Source organism: Zingiber officinale, chromosome 9A (genome assembly GCF_018446385.1).
Source record: "Zingiber officinale cultivar Zhangliang chromosome 9A, Zo_v1.1, whole genome shotgun sequence".
Taxonomy (NCBI): domain Eukaryota; kingdom Viridiplantae; phylum Streptophyta; class Magnoliopsida; order Zingiberales; family Zingiberaceae; genus Zingiber; species Zingiber officinale.
Genome location: NC_056002.1, coordinates 135,557,282 through 135,574,429, shown reverse-complemented (window position 1 = coordinate 135,574,429; position 17,148 = coordinate 135,557,282). Strand labels below are relative to the sequence as shown.

Here is a 17,148-nt window from a genome sequence, read left to right as displayed (position 1 = left end):
TATGATCTGTGTACCTGTATGAACCTCCTTTTATATTTATGGGGTCGATGCTAGAAGATTGTTAAGGTAGCGGATCTACCTTTTTAAATAATGTTAATGAATTTAAAGTTAATAGTCTGAGAGACTTATTGGGCACGACATTACAAACAAACAGAATGATTAAAACAATCTAAAATACTAAAAGACCGTAATAAGTTGATCAATTTTTTAATCATGAGTGCGCCCCACAGGGTGGACCCACGATTTCATTTCTTTTATATAATTTGTGACTGAGATTGTTTTAAAAATTTTCCCTTAAACTTATTATTATTTAATTTAGAATCTGGCTTTTAATAGTTAATTTTGAATTTAGGGGTGTAAATGAGCCAAGTCGCTCGTGAGCTATTCAAAACTTGATTCGATAAAAGTTCGTTTGAGCTTGTTTAATTAGGCTTGTTAAGATAAATAAACCAAGCTCAAGTTTCACAATATTCGGCTCGTTAGCTCGTGAACATATTCGTGAAGCTCATGAATCAATTTTTAAATAAAAAAATAATAATTTTGATACTGAATTTATAGATTTTACACTTTACTTATAAAAAATAGACAAATATATTAAATTTATTTATTAGAATAAAATTATAAAATTTAACAAGAATATTATAATTTTTTTAAAATATATAATTTAGTTTTAATGAATATTTAAATTTATAATTTATATTTATTAAGTTCGTTTAGGCTCGATAAAAGTTCGAGAGTTATAAATATATTCGTTAAATAAAGCTCGAACTCGGTTCGATTATAAACGAGCCAAACTCAAACATCCAAAAGTTCGGCTCAGCTCGGCTCGGCTTGATTACAACCCTAATTTTGATGTAGTTAAAATTAAATTATGATAATAATTTTTTATACTAAAAATAATTTTAAAATTTATTATTATTATTTTAATTATTTTTTATATATAAAATATAAATGACCATTATTTTTTTAATCTTACATCTTAATATTGATAACGCCGATAAATTTCTATAAATAACTTGAGTTGGTAAAATTAGAAAATATATCTTTATCAATCTTTTAATTAAGATAAATAATATCTATTTTTATCAATTTAATATTATATATATATATAATAAATTAATACTATATATATATATATATCTTACTATTTTATTAAAAATCTCCCCCCTTTACTAACTAACTTTGGTGAAGTTTAAAATGAATTTACGTTATTATCCTTTTTTCTATTCACTTTAAAAATAATTCCAAGGTTTATTAGTAATTCCACAAGTGAAACAATCATTGATCTAGAGTTCGAGACTCAGCTGCGGCGTATTATTATGAATTTTTCTCATCATTAATTTTCTCTAGTTGTTTTATATAAAAAAAATATAATTCTCTTTAGTCTCACATCTTAGAATTGACAACACTAGGATCAAAGAAATTTCTATAAATATTTTAGGCCAACGATGTTAAAAAATATACTTTTCTTTATTTTTTTACTAAAATAAGTATAATATTAAATTAAATTAATTTTTTACATAGGAAAATCCGTTACATTAGTTTGTTGTTGGGATTCTCTAGCGTCACTATTGTATGAGTCTGACGAATCTACGCAAATAATTAATTCTTGGTTTATAAGGGTGATATTAGAAAATCCAAATAATTCAGATTTTCAAAGATCCAAATAATTTATATATTATTATATTACATACGTATCGTGTGCACGATCACACTAGTATATATAATAAATTTGGTACCATAGTTTGCTTTGCTTATAGAGTTATGGATGGCTAGTTATTAATTAAAAAACATCATGTTAACCACAACAATTTAATAATGGGCCCACTTAAAATTAGGAAATATTTAAAGGATACATCTAATTTTAATATTTTTACCCACCTCAATTACTATAATATTGTATTAAACGAACAATATTGTATTTCAAAATGATTCATCGGATAACATGGAGATCAATCCCATCATACATAAGTTTTCTATGTTGAAAAATGTTTATAAGTATTTTGAGTCGGTAAAATTAGAAAACGCCTACTAATAGAAAAAAAATTAAATTAATTTTTTATGAAAAATAATTTATTAACATAGCTCGCTGCTAGAGTTATGAATGGCTAGTCATTAATTATGTTAAAAGCAACAATTTAATTATGTGCCCACTTAAAATTAAAAAATATCTAAAAGATATCTCTAGTTTTAATAATTGTATTAATCATGTAATATTGAATTTGGCATGATTAATCTAATCTTACAAAAATTTCCATCTAAGTAAATAAAAAAATACACAGACTCATCCAACCAACCTTCTCAGGTTAGCTAAAAGAAAAAATTTCTAATAATACTGTAATTAAATTTTAAACTTTAAATCCCTAATCTATTATTCGGAAGTCTAACCATAAAATCCTATAGGGGTATGATATTATATTTCAAAAATAATATCATATTGATTTTTAAAAATCAACAGTATAATAGCTAGTGTTGATTTTAAATATTATGTAGATTTTTGAAATACAATATGATTGTGGTATTATTCTTTGAAAATTAAAATTAAAAAGCAGTATGATATTATTTTTTGAAAATAAATCTAGAATTTATGTTAAAAATTTATTTATTCATAAAATTTATACTATTTTCTATAATTTTTAAGATATTATAAATATTAGATTTGAAAGGAATATTAAAAAATCTATAAAATTATTCAGGAATATTTTTCATATATATTATTTTTGATAATTAAATTATTCATGTGACAAAAGGCGATTCGCTCGCTCCCCAGCACCCCCACCAATCCACAAATGGCCAAGACATGGAGGAGATTATGCTCGGTCACATCGAGTTTTGACCCCAAGACCTCATGTGATAACACCCTATGTCTTAGTCATCGTACCACCCCGAAAGGACAATAATTAAATCATTCATGAACATTAAATTTTTAGTTCAAATTCGATAATATCATGAATATTATTTAAATCCTTAGTCGTGAAACTTCCCAAGTCATCAGCAAAGTTGAATAGCCAAAGATACCACCAAGTAGTCAGCAGTCATCTCCGATTCCCCTATTCTTAGCAAAAGTTCCCGATGCCACGACATAAATGATATGGGCTAAATACCTCATTGTTAAGTAATTATATTAAAAAAATGATGAAGCACCTCAGAAGATTGATAAAAATTACGGAAGTGAAGGTAAGGCTCCCGGTCACATCTTCAATTGGCAATTTTAAATCTATAATTTCGAGATAGGATATTCATCAAAATTCACATATGTGTCTATAAATACTAAATACCTAGAGTATATAGTTTTTTTTTTCTTAGGGGGTGTTTGGTTTTCTCCTAGTAATCGGAATGAGAATAGGTATCATAGTATTATGAAATGGGAATAGATATGAGTTTGTGTATCATTCTTAAAAATGATGTTTGGTTAATTAAATATTTTCAATCGGAATGAACCTAAATTTCCTTTTTTATCCTTACAGGAAAATAAGAGAAAAAATTAGATGAGAGAGAAAATTAAATGTGAGAGAAACATATGATGAGAGAAAATGATGAGAGAGAAAGTGTGATAAGAGAGAAAATGTGTTGGGAAAAAATGAAGAGAGAAAAAGTATGATGAGAGAAAATGAGAAGAGAGTGCATGATAGGAGAGATTGAAAAGAGAAAAAGTATGATGAAAGAGAAAGAGTGATGAGAAAAAAAACGAAGAGAAAGAAAGTATTATGAGGGAAAATGAAAGAGTGAGGAGAGAGAAAGTGGATAAAGAGAGAGACATTGTGATGAGAGAAAATGAGAAATTGGGGAAAGAGAAAGTATGATGAGAGAAAAAGAGTGATGGAAAAAATGAAGAGAGAGAAAGTAGTATGAGAAAAAATGAAAAGGCGAGGAGAGAGAAAGTATGATGATAGAGAAAGTGGGTTGAGAGAGAAAGAGTGATGAAAAAAAATGAAGAGAAAGAAAGTGTGATGAGAGAAAATGAGAGACTGGAGAGAGAGAAAGTATAATGAGAGAGAGTGTGTTGAGAGAGAAAGTGTGATTAGAGAAAATAAAGAGAGAGTGTGTAATAAGAGAGAATGAAGAGAAAGAAAGTGTGATGAGATCTAAAATGAGGAGAGAGAGTATGCTAAGAGAGAGTGAGGAGAGAGAAAGTACGATGAAAGAGAAAGTACGATGAGAGAGAAAGTATGATGAAAAAATAAGGAGAAAGTGTGTAATAGGAGAGAAAGTGTGATGGAAGAGAATGAAGAGAGATAAATGAGGAGAGAGAGTGTATAATGGGAGAGAATATAGAGAGAAAATGGTAGAGAATGTGTGATGAGAGAATGAGGAGAGAGAAAGTATGCTGAGAGAGAAAGTGTGATGATAAAATAAGGAGAGAGAAAATATTATGAGAGAGAATAAGGAGAGTGAGTGAAATTAAAAAAAAAATTGAATACATATACTAAGGATATTTTTGTCTAAAACTTAATTCACATTCCTATTCCATCAAAACCCAAAGGAGGGTGGGTTTTATCCATACCCAAGTTTTTGGATTTCATTTCAAAATTTTGATTTCATTTCCATCAACAAAACATAAAGTTTAGGAATGAATCCATTTTTTCATTCCCAAACTCGTAAACCAAACGTCACGTTAATATATTTACCTTACTTATAACGACAGGGGTATAGAAGAGAATTGGCAAATTTAGAGGTGTCCTTTGATAAAATTGCCGGTCCACTTAAGCACTTACGCCATGCATTTTACCTTCCGACGGGTCCGACCTTCTTCCTCGTCCGCCTCCGCGAAATATCCCTGCGTTTTTTTTCCTATTTTTTAATAATTAAAAAAATTAGCTTGTGGTGTTGCCTTTTTCGAAAGGTCGCCTTTCTCAGATCGAAAACGAGCACGGCCGCAGGATGCCCTAGTGGGCATCGGCCGCAATTCCGTCCAGATTCATTGAATCCAAACCGCCCTTCTTCTTCCGTGGCGAATTCCTATTTAACTCCTCCCTCGACCATCCAGTTCTCCGTGGCACGAGCGCAAACAGAGGAGCTTCACAACCCTGCTTCTTCCTTGTTTTTTTAGGGATTTCGCTACTACAATGGCGTCTGCTACCGCTTTCCCCAGCTCCATTTCCTCCTATTCGATCGTTTCCCGAGAATCGTCAGGTACGTGCGCCTCTGTGCGTTCGTGGATTCCCTCTTTTCTTCTCAAACTCTTGATTTTTTTTTTGTCGGATCTATGTAGTTGGATCCGTCAAGCGGCAGGATGCATCGGTTGTGGCGGCGGCGGCGGCGGCAGCTCCCGTCCGTCCCAGGGGGCGGCTGATGCTGGCGCGGCCGTGCCGTGCCTTGGAGCCTACCAACAGAGCTGATTCGGCCGTCCGCGCCGCGGCGGCGGTGGAAGCGTCCGGCGCCGCAGTGGGAGAGGAAGACACCGTCGATTATGAGAAGCTGGATAAGGAGCTCGAGATCGCTTCTCCGCTGGAGATCATAGATCGGGCTTTGGAGATGTTCGGCAATGAAATCGCCATTGCTTTCAGGTTAAGAGGCGTTATTTCTTATCTACTGATCTGGTTTTGTTTTGGATATTGATTGTGTTTGAATTTACCACGAATTACACAAGCGTACTATTTATGAAATTCAATACAACACTTGTTTGATTGTTTGTAGTTTGCACTAACAACATTATTTTCCCTTCTAATTCATATTTTTGTTTTTGATAAACTATGATACTGCAATTTAAGTTTTAAGGCAGGGGTGAGAATGTCTGTAAACCAACAAATCAAACACTTTGAGAGATTAAACAGGCAGCATAGAAGAACTCTTAGATTCAGATCACCTTGGTTAAGAGCTGAGAATGCATAGAGGCGACTTTTTCAATGAGTCCTCTTCCCCAGCTGTCTTGCTGAAGACTATAGTATATATGAAGGTTTTAAAGCATGATGCGTCTGTTTATGATTTAAGGTCTTTCACCGTAAAAAAGTATGATTTGTTTATTTATGATTTAAGGTGAATCAGGATAACAATTTGTTGGATAAGCATAAGAAGGTTAATCTTTTGCTTTTGATTGTTATGCTCTTGTGTGAAGCATAGATTATTCTCGTTTTTGAAAACCTTTAGACAGACGATTGTAACTGACACGGGAGTTTTTTTGAAACAGCGGAGCAGAGGATGTAGCTTTGATAGAATATGCAAAATTAACTGGTCGGCCATTTAGAGTCTTCAGCCTTGATACCGGGAGGCTGAATCCTGAGACATACAGATTCTTTGATACCGTAGAGAAGCACTACGGGATCAACATCGAGTACATGTTTCCTGATGCAGGGGAAGTACATGCCCTTGTCAGAAGCAAAGGCCTCTTCTCCTTTTACGAAGATGGGCACCAGGAATGCTGCCGGGTGAGGAAGGTGAGACCTCTAAGGAGAATGCTGAAAGGCCTCCGCGCGTGGATCACTGGGCAGAGAAAGGATCAATCCCCTGGCACCAGAGCCAATATCCCTGTTGTTCAGGTAATCACTTTGTGTTTGATGTATCTGCTACATGCTTGTTCTGATCAGAGTTTGAACTTATCGAATTGATCTGTTTGTGCATACAGGTTGACCCTGTGTTTGAAGGGGTCGATGGTCTCGGTAGCCTGATAAAGTGGAACCCTGTCGCAAATGTCGATGGAAAAGATATGTGGAATTTCCTAAGAACCATGGACGTTCCTGTAAACACATTGCACTCACAGGGGTACGTCTCTATCGGTTGTGAGCCCTGCACAAGACCAGTCTTGCCGGGTCAGCATGAGCGTGAAGGTAGGTGGTGGTGGGAAGATGCCAAGGCCAAGGAGTGTGGACTCCACAAGGGAAACCTCAAGGAAGAGGGAGGAATTTCGGCTGCCAATGGCAATGGAGTCGTAACATCTAACGGTGTTGGTGGAATACCAGACATCTTTGAGACGAACACCATCTTCAATCTCAGCAGGCCTGGCATCGAGAATTTGCTGAAACTCGAGAAGCGAGAGGAGCCATGGCTGGTCGTCCTTTATGCCCCTTGGTGCCCATTCTGCCAAGTAAGAAACACTGGTCTACTTTTCTTCATCAAGTTCACGATGTTAGCTCAAGGTAGCGATCACTGACTGACGTTTGGTTTCTAATTCAGGCGATGGAAGCATCGTACGTGGAGCTGGCGGAGAAACTCTCTGGCTCGGGCATCAAAGTAGGAAAGTTCCAGGCTGATGGTGATCAGAAGCCATTCGCAAAGGAAGAACTGCAACTGAAAAGCTTCCCTACAATTTTGTTTTTCCCAAAGACGATGTCTAAACCAATCAAATATCCGTCGGAGAAGCGGGACGTCGAGTCGCTCCTAGCATTTGTGAATGCTCTCAGATGATGAACCCCCCTCCTAGTCTTTTGCCAGTAGTTTTTGTTGTATTAGATTGTGTGTTATGCTGGATCCTAGCTGTTGTTCGAGTGTCGACACTCGAACTCTGATGATGATATAGAAGATTGTGGTTGCCACCGAGTGGTGGTAGTATGTTACTTAGCAACTTCATTGTTGCCAGATACATAATTTGTGGGTGATCGCCCACTGCCTACTTCATTTTATCCATGCTCTGCTTTGACAACGATTTTAAGGTTGAAATGGTAGAGTAAATTATTATTATAAATATGATATAATATTATTATAACTATAATATACATCACTAAATATCATTTATATGGTAAATTCTTATAAAATTGTCATTGATATTTGCATAGTGTTTTGTTGTAATGAGCTTTCCTTCATCCTGTATTACAAGGAGTAAACAACACAGAAAACTAAAGCTAGCTATCGTATCAAATATAAATCTACACAATAAGCACTATATATATATATATATATATATATATATATAACATTTTACAAACCCTCAACTATTTTCCTCTCTTTTTCAGCATAACTCACCTTGAAATTAAGCCTTTTCAAAGCATTATCAATGGTGACGACGAAGACAACCGAACGTGTAACCTCCAAAAAATAAAATCATAGTCGCCCTAAATGACAGCACTTCCTTCCCTTTTCACCTGACCAGTAGAGCATTCTTCTAAAAAGAAATAAATGTATGGCCATATTATTTTCTATCAAAAAATAAAAGAGAGCTCTCATTTGTTACCAACTATCCGAAATATATTTCTCCTTCCTCTACATCGGCAATTGCAGTTTCCGAGATCCAGTCATCGACCTCGTCAATGTCATCCTTCTTCATAAACAAGCCCAGCTGCTCCAATGGATTCGAATGACAAGGCGGCGGTACTTCACGATCAAGAACGAAATTGTAGGACTTCTCGTGAGGCATATCAGACAGGCGCGGTAGATACCAGCCAAATTTTTCTAAATCTTGTAGTAAATGACTGTTATCGATCTGAACAGTCTTCTCCATCTGACACAAAAGATGGTGTAAATGTAGCACAGGTGAAATTACTCGAAGTTCCTAATAATATACCTTTTGCAAGGCCAAGCGTGCTGCTTCTCTTTGAGATTTCACTTTGGCTTCTGCCTTCATTTTTGCTGCGAATTCGGCGGCTTTAATTTTTGCCTTGATCCTGGCTTTCTCTGTTCCAAGGAATAGGACGATTGCAAGAGTGAATTTTACAAGAAAAAACACCAAATAAAAACAAGCTACACTAAAGGGATAGTATATTTCACCAAAAATACTTCATGAACTTTTCAGTATTTGGTGCCATTGAAAATGACCGTCAATGGAATTTTTTTTTCCAAGCCAATTGAAAATACACTAATTTTATGGGGAAATGATTTACACTTGATTTTTTTGGGGGAAATTTTAGTACTTGGCATGATGAAAAATTATGGTTGATGAATTTTTTTTCCTAGTCAACAAAATATATGGGCAGTTCAGAGGAAAAAGACTCCCGCTGTAAACAAGAAAAGAAATTCTCTCCCACTCCTTCATGACCCCTACTATCTCGAGCTTCCCCTCTATGAGGGGCACCTCTTTCCTTTGGTCCGTCATCCCCGAATAACCAAGGTTCGAGTCACCAAAGTTTAAAATTTCATCTAGTGCAGACAAAACGAAAAAAATTTATCATTCTGCCCACACCCACCGCCCAACACTGGCACCGTGGGCTGCCGTGGGATGGAGGCGCCCTCACAATCCGGCAGTCACCTTTGCGATCTTACGAAGGTCACCACAGGATCACATAAGCCTCTGTGACCTTGCGGCATGGGATCGCAATACCCTCGTGAGCCCACGGAGGTGATCACGGGGTGCTGCGATCACACATTTTTTATTATTATTATTTTATTTTATTTAATATTTAAGTTAATTTTTTTTAATTAATATATTTAATATTAAAAAATATCAAAATTATATTGACACGACACAATATGGTACCAAAACTCCCATACAAGTCACCCTCCTTCATTTGCAAGTAAAGCTACGGGAGAAGACGGTATAGCTTTACCCATGTAGCACCACCAACCAATAGAAAAAAAAAGAACTAATAAAATTTTTCTAAAATTGTTTTAATCATGTAAGTTATCTTCCATCTTCTAAGATAAACGGACACTAATGTTCACTCAAACATACAAATTAAGATAACAAATAAAAAAGATGTTACAGAAGTAGAATTTTAGAAGGTAAATGGAGGCTGCTAATGAATCTTAATCTACATGTCTTTCATAGGAAAGGTACATAAGTATTTATTTTAAAAAATTTACCTTGTTGCTGTAGCTTTTCTATCTCCTCTCTTTCTTGTTGCAACTTAACTGGGTCCACCTTTTCACCCTAATGAAAATTTTGTAGATAGCAACCAAGTAATGCATCAAACTTTTCAAAAGGTAGGATTCTACATTAGTCCAAACAAAATGAAAAATAAGAAAAATTAAAACATCCGAAAATCTAGAAAAGAATAAAGGTAGTTGCGTTTACAAGTGACTGATGCTGAGCTTTCAGAATAGTGTCTGCAAAACGGCTCCTCAATGATGCAGCACGCAGAGCTTTGCTTGGCGACCATTGTTCCTCATAAGGAAAACCAATGTCTGCTTGATGGGAAGAAAAACAAAATAAGACTAAGAAGAGCACAAAAATCAGAAGGAAATCTATTGGAACCTTCTAGAACAATACCAGGTGTAGTTAAAGGAAGAGGATGGGAGTGTACAGTATCTTTCTTTCTGAGATCAACACCTGCAAGTTCCACATAATGGCCTAAATATGGATACACGATTTAAACTCAAGCAAAGAGACACCCTTGAAGTAAGATTATAAAATTTGCATAATGAATTCGAGATTAGGAAAATCAATATGCATACCTATTGATGTTCTTCTACAATCCTGTGGACAGCAGTTAATAAAAACGTATGGCAAGAAAATCATTAGTTGATTTGTTAAAAGAAGTGACAAATCAATTAACCCAAGTGGCAGATTCATACTACATCATATGTAGGTGAATGAGGAAAGAAATGCCCTCCTGAAGGTCTTTCTGAACCAAGTTCTAAACCAATCAAATAAAAGATGTCAAAAGACCAATAATAAAAAATTAATAAAATGGAGATTCCAACAAACTGGAAACTCACCGCTTGATGATGGTCGACTGAAGTGATTACAAGGATTGCAGGTGGGCCTGTTTACACATCTCTTGCAGGCTGAAGGGCTCATGGGCTTATCAACAAGATTAGCTTGAGGTACAGCATCATGTGTGCCTACATCAGATCTTTCAATTAGCTTCAATGAGCCAAAGTGAAGATGATGTCAAAAGAACTGACAGCCACACCTTTGTAAGAATCTTGCGGTGGTCGACCGGCACATTTCTTCATCTGCTCAGTAAATGGGAATATTTTAGTTTTTGTTTTATACTGAAAATAAAAAAAACAACCAACTTGTGTAAAAAAATAACAGAGAAACTTGGGCATGATAATAATAATTAGAGACACAAACAGCTTATTACCTCAGTTGCATCAAAACAACTCTTTGTAGCTTGATAAAGCTCCCATAAAGTCCCTTCATCAAACAGATCAACGTCTACCTCACCTAAGTCTCTAACTTGTTTGATTATATGTTTGCTTCGAAGGAGAGTAAGCAAACGAGGTGGCACTTCTTTTACTGATAATTTTGATATTTCTTTTTTCAACTTAAGTTTCTCTGCAGATGTCATGGTCCTTTTCAAAAAAGAAATTGTGCTGGACCTTTTCTGGAGATCTTGCTTTCTCTCCATGATACTTGTCACTGATAGTGGAATATCCATACTTTCTTTTTTCCACTTTGCTTCCAATAATTTCCATTTCACATTGAACATCTTGTTTAATTTCTTAGCCATGATATGAACCTCATTTCCAGGTGGATTATACCGCATTGCATTAGAAAATGTCAGTCTTACATCTGCTGCAAATTGTGAAGTGCTCAAATACTGCTTGCTTCCAAGTCTATGTTTTATTGTACCCAAGTCCATTGGCTTGGAGATAATAGAAAAATAATCTGGAATTTTTAGTTTCACTGGATCCACAGGTTGGTTAAAGACCCAGCCAACAGGATGATTCATCAGCACCTTCAAAGTAATAGCACACTCCCTAGTCTTGGTGGAATCCATTTTCTCACATGTACCTTCATCTTTGGCATCCCAAATTCCTAGTGCGGCCCCTTTGGATACACCTGTTATGGCAGATCTTGTATCAGATTTCTCAGGCACCATGTTTATTTTGTTGCTAGAGTACTCGTCACAGTCCTTAAGACTTTGGATTGTCTTCAGGCACTATTTTTCTCTTTCCCAATACAGCTTGATTCTCCAAAGTGAAGGATGGTTGCTGCAAAGGACTGCAGAAGGAATTGATTGATACAACACTTTCAGATGCACATTCAGGTCCAGATTCTTTAGCTCGTTCTTCAGAATTTGATACAGCCTTCTCTCTCTCTCTCTTCTTTGCAATTTTGAACTAAATGCACAGGAATAAGATTCATTTATAACTTTTTTAGCACTACTTTTCCAGCAAGACGCATAGCAGAGAGCTCAAAGAACTAAGAAGTAGCATCCAAAAGATTAACTGTTTCCCTGTCAAATAAAATGATGACCTAAACAACTTGCAATCACTCCTCTGTATAAAGTAGACATCAAAGACCAAATAGTGTCCATAGAGGCATAAAGAGTTTACAACTCAATCACATGTATATAGAAAGCAGAACTGGTCGAAGAGTCACAACTAAATTATATCGTGAAACAAGTAAGAAGATGAGAATGACCTAAAATATTACTTTCATTTCTGTTTATGCTTAAATAGAAAGTTAACATAAAGTGCATCCTTCATATGAAAATTCTGCCTGTGATTTCTAGACACAAGATCAGGGGTTAACAAACAACTTGCTCAAGAATAACTTATAAGAACTATAACTTATATAGAATAATATATGTTAAAGAAGGGAAACTATCAGTTCTAAATACAAAAACAAATACAACTCCGAGTTATCATTTCAAGTGAAAACCTGATACTTGTACTTTTGTTTCTGAAGGAAAGCAGCTGCTGAACTATGGGAATCAAATTACAACAGAATCTGTTCTTGAACAGAAAAGAGGAAATAGATAAATATATACTCCATAGGAAAAATGTAGGTTATATAAAAGGCAAGTTCAAGATTATAATGAAGTGAATGGAACACACAGTAGCTTCCACGTCTAATGGCAATTCTTTCCAAGTAAGCTCTTAAATTCAACATTGCTAGTGTATGTTGTAGGCCCAAATTGTTTGATTGATTCAAAATGGCATGATTATTACTCTAAAAACTGAGTTTAATGCTATAAGCATCAAGTCTCCTTCAATTTGTTTCCAGTCAAGAAATAATAAAGCAAGATATCAAGTCATCGTTTAAGACATGTTAGTGCCATCACGGCCTAAGTGGTCAGGTTCAACCGCAATATTTTGATATATGCAAAAGACATGTGCATGAAGTTTATATAAATTTAGTAGGATGTTTATAAAGCTTGAGGAGATTGTGATTCAATGAGGTCGAATCATCTTAGTTGACTTTGTGCGGCCATGCTGTTCGAGTTGACGACTTAGAGTTTAACTAGAGATTGACGAAGAATGGTATGGACATCTGAGAGGTTGCACGATGAGGAGCATGAAGTTAGTTTGATGACTTTAATGATAGACACAAGAAGTGACCTATGTAGACATGGCATAGTGAAGAATAACATACAGAATGAGCTAAGGGTTTGGTGTATCCAAAGGATTTGGGACCTCTCTACGAGAGGTGTACTCTTAGCAATATAAAGTTGCAACAATGTGGAAATCTAAAGACAATGAACTGTCAAATTATGTAAAAATTCTAATCTTATGCTTCGTATTTTTGAGCTATTTGTCTTGTTGAATGCCTTAGGCTAACGAACAATGAGTTTCTCGTCAGAGTTGATGTCAAGCTCAATCCCAAAGCTTTACGTAGGTTTACAAAAGCATAAGCAAGTAAAGTCTCTGAGCATATTCCGTTGACTGAATAGGCTTGAATTATACCTAGTCAGAATTAGATTGCTTTTTGTTGACTAAATTTTGTTTGAATTGATTAAAGCAAGTATATAAATTGGCAGTCTTATCCATTTGAGTCAATTGGAATGGATTTGAGTCAACCATTCAACTATCTGTTAACATATGTGATCTTATCCAATTGAACATGATTAAGTCGACCAAATGGGTTTGATTCGACCAAATAGGTATTGAGTCGATTGACATTAGTTAGGTTTGCCCTAACTGCCAACAAGTAAACTGGCGATTTATTAGTGCAATCGTGCTTTAAGTGCCCATGTTTGACCAAGGAGTTTTAATATGTTGGCAAGGAATTTAAGTTAAGTTTGTTTGTGCTACTAATGTGTGGATGAAATTGTGCAGGGACTTGGTAGAGCGCACATGAAGGTTAAGGACTTTAACTTGACACAACTATGTTTGCGTTGGTTGGATAGCTAGAAGTGCTGGCGGGGAAGGATGAAGACCAGATAAGGATAATATGTGACATCCAAGGGATTGCAAGACGAAAAGTATTAAGTTAAAAAACTTTGTTGGGAGCTACCAGAGGTGGACTATGTAAGTGAATGAGTGAAAAATGGCACATGGACTGCAAGATGAGAAGCATTAAGTTGGTAGCTTTAACAAGAGTTGCAAAAGATGGACTATGTAAGTGATCGAGTGAAGAATGACATGTGAAGCAAATCGTGGGTTAGTGCATCCGATAAACTGAGGTTTTAACCAAAGGAAAAACACTTGGGCAAAGTACAGTTGTAACAAGTAAACTCACTCTTAAGTGAGTTGTGAGAGTCAACGAGCAAACTCACTCTTATTCAATCGTTGTTGGGCCCAAACCTAGACCTCATCAGCAATTGCCAAGATTGAAATCCTAACTAGCAACAAATTATGGTCCAAACCATAGGATTGTATGATCCAACAATTAAATTAAAATATTTTAGAATGTATTTGACATTTGTAATTTATTATACATATTAACTTCCATTATACAGTATTAATACAAACATTTTAAACAATATCATTCCAATATTATGAAGAATAAATAAAATTAATCTTATAGCCTTATAATTGAAAATATTTTCAAATGATATGACGCGTACAAAAAAAAATTGTTTATCGGTTTATCCTATGTAAATTTTTAAAATGTTGAATTGAATGTAAATATATTCTCTCTAGTCAAGATTGGCGAGACCAAAATCCTATATGGGAATAAGAAATAGGCATAGAAAAGATCCTAGCCCAATGGAAATCCTACTTGATAATTGGATCAATACAATCAATTCAGATCATAAGATCCTACGATTCATATTGCAATTTTCACTACAATCCTCATCGGTCCTTGGCCTAGTCCTACACCTAGGCTTGATACACTTTCTAGTCACTAGCATGCATCAAGGAAACAAGCAATAGATGCAATCAAGATCTTGGTGGCTTGATGAACTTGAGCAATTTTAAAGGATGATAACATTTTAAATTACAACTCCAATTAAAGATATTCTCAAAGTATCAATCTACCACTACTTCCTTTAGTTGGAGCAGATATATCTACACACTTGAAGAAAAACAACCCATCTTTCCTCAGGAATTCCTGATAGGCATTTCAGTTAAGAAATCAAGATGTATCCACACAAGAAACACCAAGATTAGCTAACCTACTTAAAGATTGTCGGGACCAAAATCCTATATAGGAATGAGAAATAGGCATACGATCAAATTGTAGGTTCATAAAGTCCTAGCCCAATTGAAATCCTACTTGAGAACTGGATGAGTTCAATCAATTTGATCATAAGATCCTAAGATCCAGATTGCAATTTTCGCTACTATACTCGTCGGTCCTTGGCCCAGTCCTATACCTAGGCATGATACTTTCTTGTCACTAACATGCATCAGGAAAGAAACAATAGATGCAATCAAGATCTTGGCGACCTAAAGAACAAGAGCAATTTCAACGAACTGTAGTTGCAGTCCATCAAAGAAATCAAGATGTTTCCACACAAGAAACACCAAGATTAGCTGAACCTACTTAAAGATTGAAAAACGAGTGACAAAAATTAGGGCTTCCTAAAACCCTATTTTCGAAGCAAACCAAGAACGTCCGGAAAAAAGAGGCATCAAATATACCATTAACGACAAAAGGCAAAAAGATTTTTTAAAAAAAAAAACAAAAGAACAGATAAGAACCTAGGGAATCACTGATCGTACTCCAAGAAATCGATGATATTCCACGGTTTACAAGCATGGAAACCAAAGATTGAATACAATGGACGGAAAGGAGGGCGAAGAAGAGATAGCGAGACTCACTTTGGATTCGGTGGGAAGGGCGAAGCGGACCTCGTTCGCCCGCGGCGAGAGCGGCGAGGAGAGAGCGTCGGAGACCGAGGATTCGGCCAGGAGTGTTTATTACGCTATCCCAGGAGAGGGTGGGGATAGAGAAGCGGAGACACATGCTTAACACGTGAGGTTGGAGAATAAATACATTGATAAATTGAGAAAAGTTTAAAATGACCCCCAAAGTTTAGATATTGTTTTAAACCTGCTAAAATCTTACGTCATTTTACAGAACCATTTCAGTATTAATTAAATTACGCATCTAATTTTGATAATATCCAAATCATATATACCATATTTATGAAATACCCCTCATGTTTATCAATTAGTTTCGTTTGTAATTAAAATTAATATATTTTTTAAAATATTTTTAATGCATTATGCTTCGGGATCTAAATTTAATAGCATAAATCGAGAATAGTACATTTTTAAATTTTTTATTTTTTAAATATTTAATAAAATTTTTTACAAACTCATTATAAAACATAAGATCACTAACCAACACTATCAATTAGTTTCTAAAATTTTTCATTCAAAAAATACTAAAATTTTAAATTTTTTAAATAATATAGATTTATCGGTTTAGTTATAGAAAAATTCGAATTACTTTAAATTAAAATTAATATACTTAAAAATATATTATGAAAACATGAAGAAAAAAAATTCAAATCGGCTAAAATTTTAATATTATGAAAATATTTTACATTTTTATTTATTTACAAAATGCTCTTTTTGTGAAAGGGTGATTTAGAATTGATCGGACCTACCCAAATTAGATCCTAAAGCCATGAACATGAACATAGGATCAATTTTGTAGAATTTATTATTATTATTATTATTATTTAAAAAGAATTATACTATGTGAGTATTTTAAATTTTTAATCTTAAATTCTATACTCTACAAGATAAAATCTTATTAGCTTAAACTCATTATAACCCTAATCCCTAAATCCTAAAATCATAAATTCTAAATATATATAATATATCTTATGAGTATCTAAAATTTTTAATTTTGAACCCTGTAACCAAAGAGGAAAACCTAAATGATCCGATGACAAGGTCGGGCCTCGCCCCGCAGAGAGGTCAACGCCACGTGGAAGGTCAAAGCCAAGGCGGTCAATGCCCCGGGCTAGCGCCCGATCGGGCGACCTCATCTGCCGATTGGACTAGGGAATGGTTGGTCCGACGTTATTACAGCTTGATCTCATATCGAGCATCTGACGCTCAAAACTATCACCAAAGCATGTATTGACCGGCAAGACATTTGCCGAGCAGCTGGGCATATGTCGGGCGGACATCCGAATCGGCCACAGGTCAGATCACAGCCATCAAAGCGCAAACCTGACCCAGCAAACTTGGACAATGGAAGTA

At 35.1% G+C, this 17,148-nt stretch overlaps 2 protein-coding genes across 6 annotated transcripts; one reads left to right on the top strand and one right to left on the bottom strand.

The window, feature by feature from the left end:
* The first annotated feature begins 4,846 nt into the window (after positions 1-4,846).
* LOC122020514 (probable 5'-adenylylsulfate reductase 1, chloroplastic) lies at positions 4,847-7,576 on the top strand. The gene is made up of 5 exons (XM_042578471.1): positions 4,847-5,133; positions 5,213-5,507; positions 6,128-6,476; positions 6,563-7,021; positions 7,111-7,576. The coding sequence occupies exons 1-5, from the start codon at positions 5,067-5,069 to the stop codon at positions 7,339-7,341; spliced, it is 1,401 nt and encodes a 466-aa protein (XP_042434405.1). The 5' UTR covers positions 4,847-5,066; the 3' UTR covers positions 7,342-7,576.
* Positions 7,577-7,892: 316 nt separating this feature from the next.
* LOC122019722 (transcription factor GTE9-like) lies at positions 7,893-15,887 on the bottom strand. Of its 5 annotated transcripts, XM_042577214.1 has the most exons (12): positions 15,751-15,857; positions 12,422-12,490; positions 10,896-11,993; positions 10,722-10,764; positions 10,525-10,650; positions 10,381-10,442; positions 10,261-10,282; positions 10,076-10,135; positions 9,881-9,990; positions 9,670-9,736; positions 8,435-8,544; positions 7,893-8,371 (listed from the first exon to the last, which is right to left on the bottom strand). In XM_042577214.1, exons 3-12 carry the CDS (start codon positions 11,634-11,636, stop codon positions 8,108-8,110), a joined length of 1,605 nt encoding a protein of 534 aa, XP_042433148.1. In that variant the 5' UTR covers positions 11,637-11,993; positions 12,422-12,490; positions 15,751-15,857; the 3' UTR covers positions 7,893-8,107. The 5 variants fall into 5 exon arrangements, with proteins under 5 accessions (XP_042433148.1, XP_042433145.1, XP_042433149.1 ...); XM_042577211.1 differs by lacking the exon at positions 12,422-12,490 and having other exon boundaries at positions 15,751-15,887; XM_042577215.1 differs by lacking the exon at positions 12,422-12,490 and having other exon boundaries at positions 10,384-10,442; positions 15,751-15,887.
* Between the last annotated feature and the right edge of the window lie 1,261 nt (positions 15,888-17,148).